At 39.3% G+C, this 2,500-nt stretch overlaps 1 protein-coding gene across 1 annotated transcript in view; it reads left to right on the top strand.

Annotated features, from left to right (window-relative positions):
• Positions 1–1,355: 1,355 nt before the first annotated feature.
• LOC119571074 overlaps positions 1,356–2,500 on the top strand; it is a 5,295-nt gene continuing 4,150 nt past the window's right edge. The window contains exon 1 of the mRNA XM_037918534.1: positions 1,356–1,730. Coding sequence (XP_037774462.1) covers positions 1,551–1,730 — 180 coding nt within the window. The 5' untranslated portion in view covers positions 1,356–1,550. The remainder of the gene's footprint in view (positions 1,731–2,500) is intronic.

The following is a 2,500-nucleotide window of genomic DNA, read 5'->3' on the forward strand; positions in this document are numbered from 1 at the left end:
GTTCGGGTATCAGGTCTTTACGTGCAGGCGCAGAATTGAATTTGCGAAGTTCGGCTTCGCCCGGGCTTTGATAAAGTGAAAGGTCTTTATAAATTTATAGACTTTTGTGGGTATGTTTTGTGCGACTGGGCGTACGCGCGTATTTTTTGAATTTTATGTTTAGTATATATATGTTTATCTCTCTCTCTCTCTCTCTCTCTCTCTCTCTCTCTCTCTCTCTATTATATATATATATATTTTAATATTATATTTATAAATATAATAATTATAATATAATTATATATAATATATTTAAAATATATATAATATATATAATATATATAAATATATTTTAAATTTATATAAATAAATATATATATATATATATATATATAATATATGGTGTGTATGTATACACACACACCACACCACACCCCCACAATATGTATATGTATATATATATATATATATATAATATATTATATATATAATATAAATATATATATATATAATATGTGGTGTGTGTGTGTGTGTGTGTGTGTGTGTGGTGGTGTGTTGGTGTGTGTTGTGTGTGGTGTGTGTGTGTGCATGATATTGATGTATTATTGTACGATTTCTTTTAGTTACATCATTCGTTGTGACAATCTACACAATCAATCAAATACAAAAAAGCAAAACCGCTTCTTTCATAATCTTCGAAAAAATTCCCTTCCCATTTCCCGAATACAAAAAAAATGAAAAGGTAAAAAAAAACGAAGCTCATTGCACCATGATGCGCTGGTGACTTTTTCTAATACGCCAGGCTTTTTTTATTTATTTGAAATTCGCAGTTTTCCAAAACCATCTTAAACTCCGACAGGGAATAAACACTACTGATACCTTCTCACTAACACTGGTTATTGAAATCATGCAAAACTGATTCATGTGCGCATGACCACTTGCCCGAGAGAGGCTCCCGCATGACTCAACGTGTAAATCCCGACGCCGGATTTATTCTGAAATGCTGCCACGGAGAGCATTTCGCATCACGGATTAATGCCGGTGCCATGTCGCCCCCCGTGTGCTCGTTTTGTTTTTTTGCCATTTGCCTTTGTTTGTGTACAGCGAAACAGCTGATGGCTCTGCGCATGCGTCCTCGTCAGCTGGCTCCCCCGCGTCCGAACCCTCCGTGTTTACAGTGTCATTGTTTTCCCTGGGGCTGAAATTGTCGCGAAGGGTGCTCGGAAAAGGCGAAAACAAAGGAGGGCTTTGGTGTCTGGGTGGATCGTAGAGGACTCGCCGTTCCAAGACAATAACCAGCTTCCCGTTCGTGGGGGTCAACGGCCCATTCTCGAAGACGCTCGCAGCGAAACGAACGAAAAAGTCATCAGTCGCGCAGGTCTTCACTTGAGACGCAGGTGCTGAGTTTCTTCGCGAGAAAATCCCAAATATTCGCCAAGCCGCGAGAAGTCATCGCCCCACGCCTTCCCCGATGTCACGATGAAGTACGGCATCGAAGTTTCCCCCGACGAAACTCCACCCAAGGGGCGAGAAGAGGGAGAAATGAGGGAGGAGGAGAGGAGGAAACCCCGATGGCGAGGCGGACCCCAGGGCGAGTCCAGCGCATTCCCGACTTCCAGGGAGGAAAACCCGAAGAGGCCGCCGACGCCGTCGTCTTCTCCATCCAGTTCTACGGCAAGACGATCGGGGAGGTCGGCCTGATGGACCAGGACCTGTCCGAGCTGGACTGGAAGAAGTTCAAGTCGTATCTTGTAAGTTTTCGTGGGTCGGAAGCCTGTCCTCCCGAGAGACGCTTTTTGTTGACGTAACTCCTCGGCTTTCGCCTTCGGTTTTCTCAGTGAGAGGGGCTCTGCTGGTGGTGCCGTGTCGCCCAAGCGGAATGTACGTTTTTCCTGGCTTACAGGCCGTGATCAGGTTGATAGTGTGATTTAATGAGGTTAAGAGTGGCGTATGTATAATTTTATTCTGGGGAAATTCAGCATCTTTTCATGGGCTTCTTTTAGTTTTGTTTTGGAAATCTTACTGTCAGCATGTATATTTGGAAAGTTAAGTACTAGGAAGAGATGGTGTATGTGCAATATATATATATATATATTATTATATATATATATATATATATATATATATATATATATATATATATATTATATTATTTTATTTATATTTATATTTAAAAATCATGTTGTATGTAAAGAAGCTGGTGTATTATTCCAGTAATTCATTATTTTTTTAGGGAATTAATTACAAATTTCTTGATAATGCTAGTGAGTGTCATTCTTCATGTATAACATATTGATATATATAAGAAATTGCTCACCAAATCTTTTGTTGTGACACTTAATGTTTGATATACAAAGAGGAAAAAAAATGACATTCCAAGAGAGATAAAATGAGTGATATTGGAAAAACACTTGAACCCCAAAGTTTCCTATATATAACTCATGGCAAAGTAATAAACATTGTCCAGTTTAGAGATTGTATGTATGTTTTAAAACTAGGGTGATAACTGCCACTTGTCATG

This window comes from Penaeus monodon, unplaced genomic scaffold, assembly GCF_015228065.2.
Source record: "Penaeus monodon isolate SGIC_2016 unplaced genomic scaffold, NSTDA_Pmon_1 PmonScaffold_5031, whole genome shotgun sequence".
Lineage (NCBI taxonomy): Eukaryota > Metazoa > Arthropoda > Malacostraca > Decapoda > Penaeidae > Penaeus > Penaeus monodon.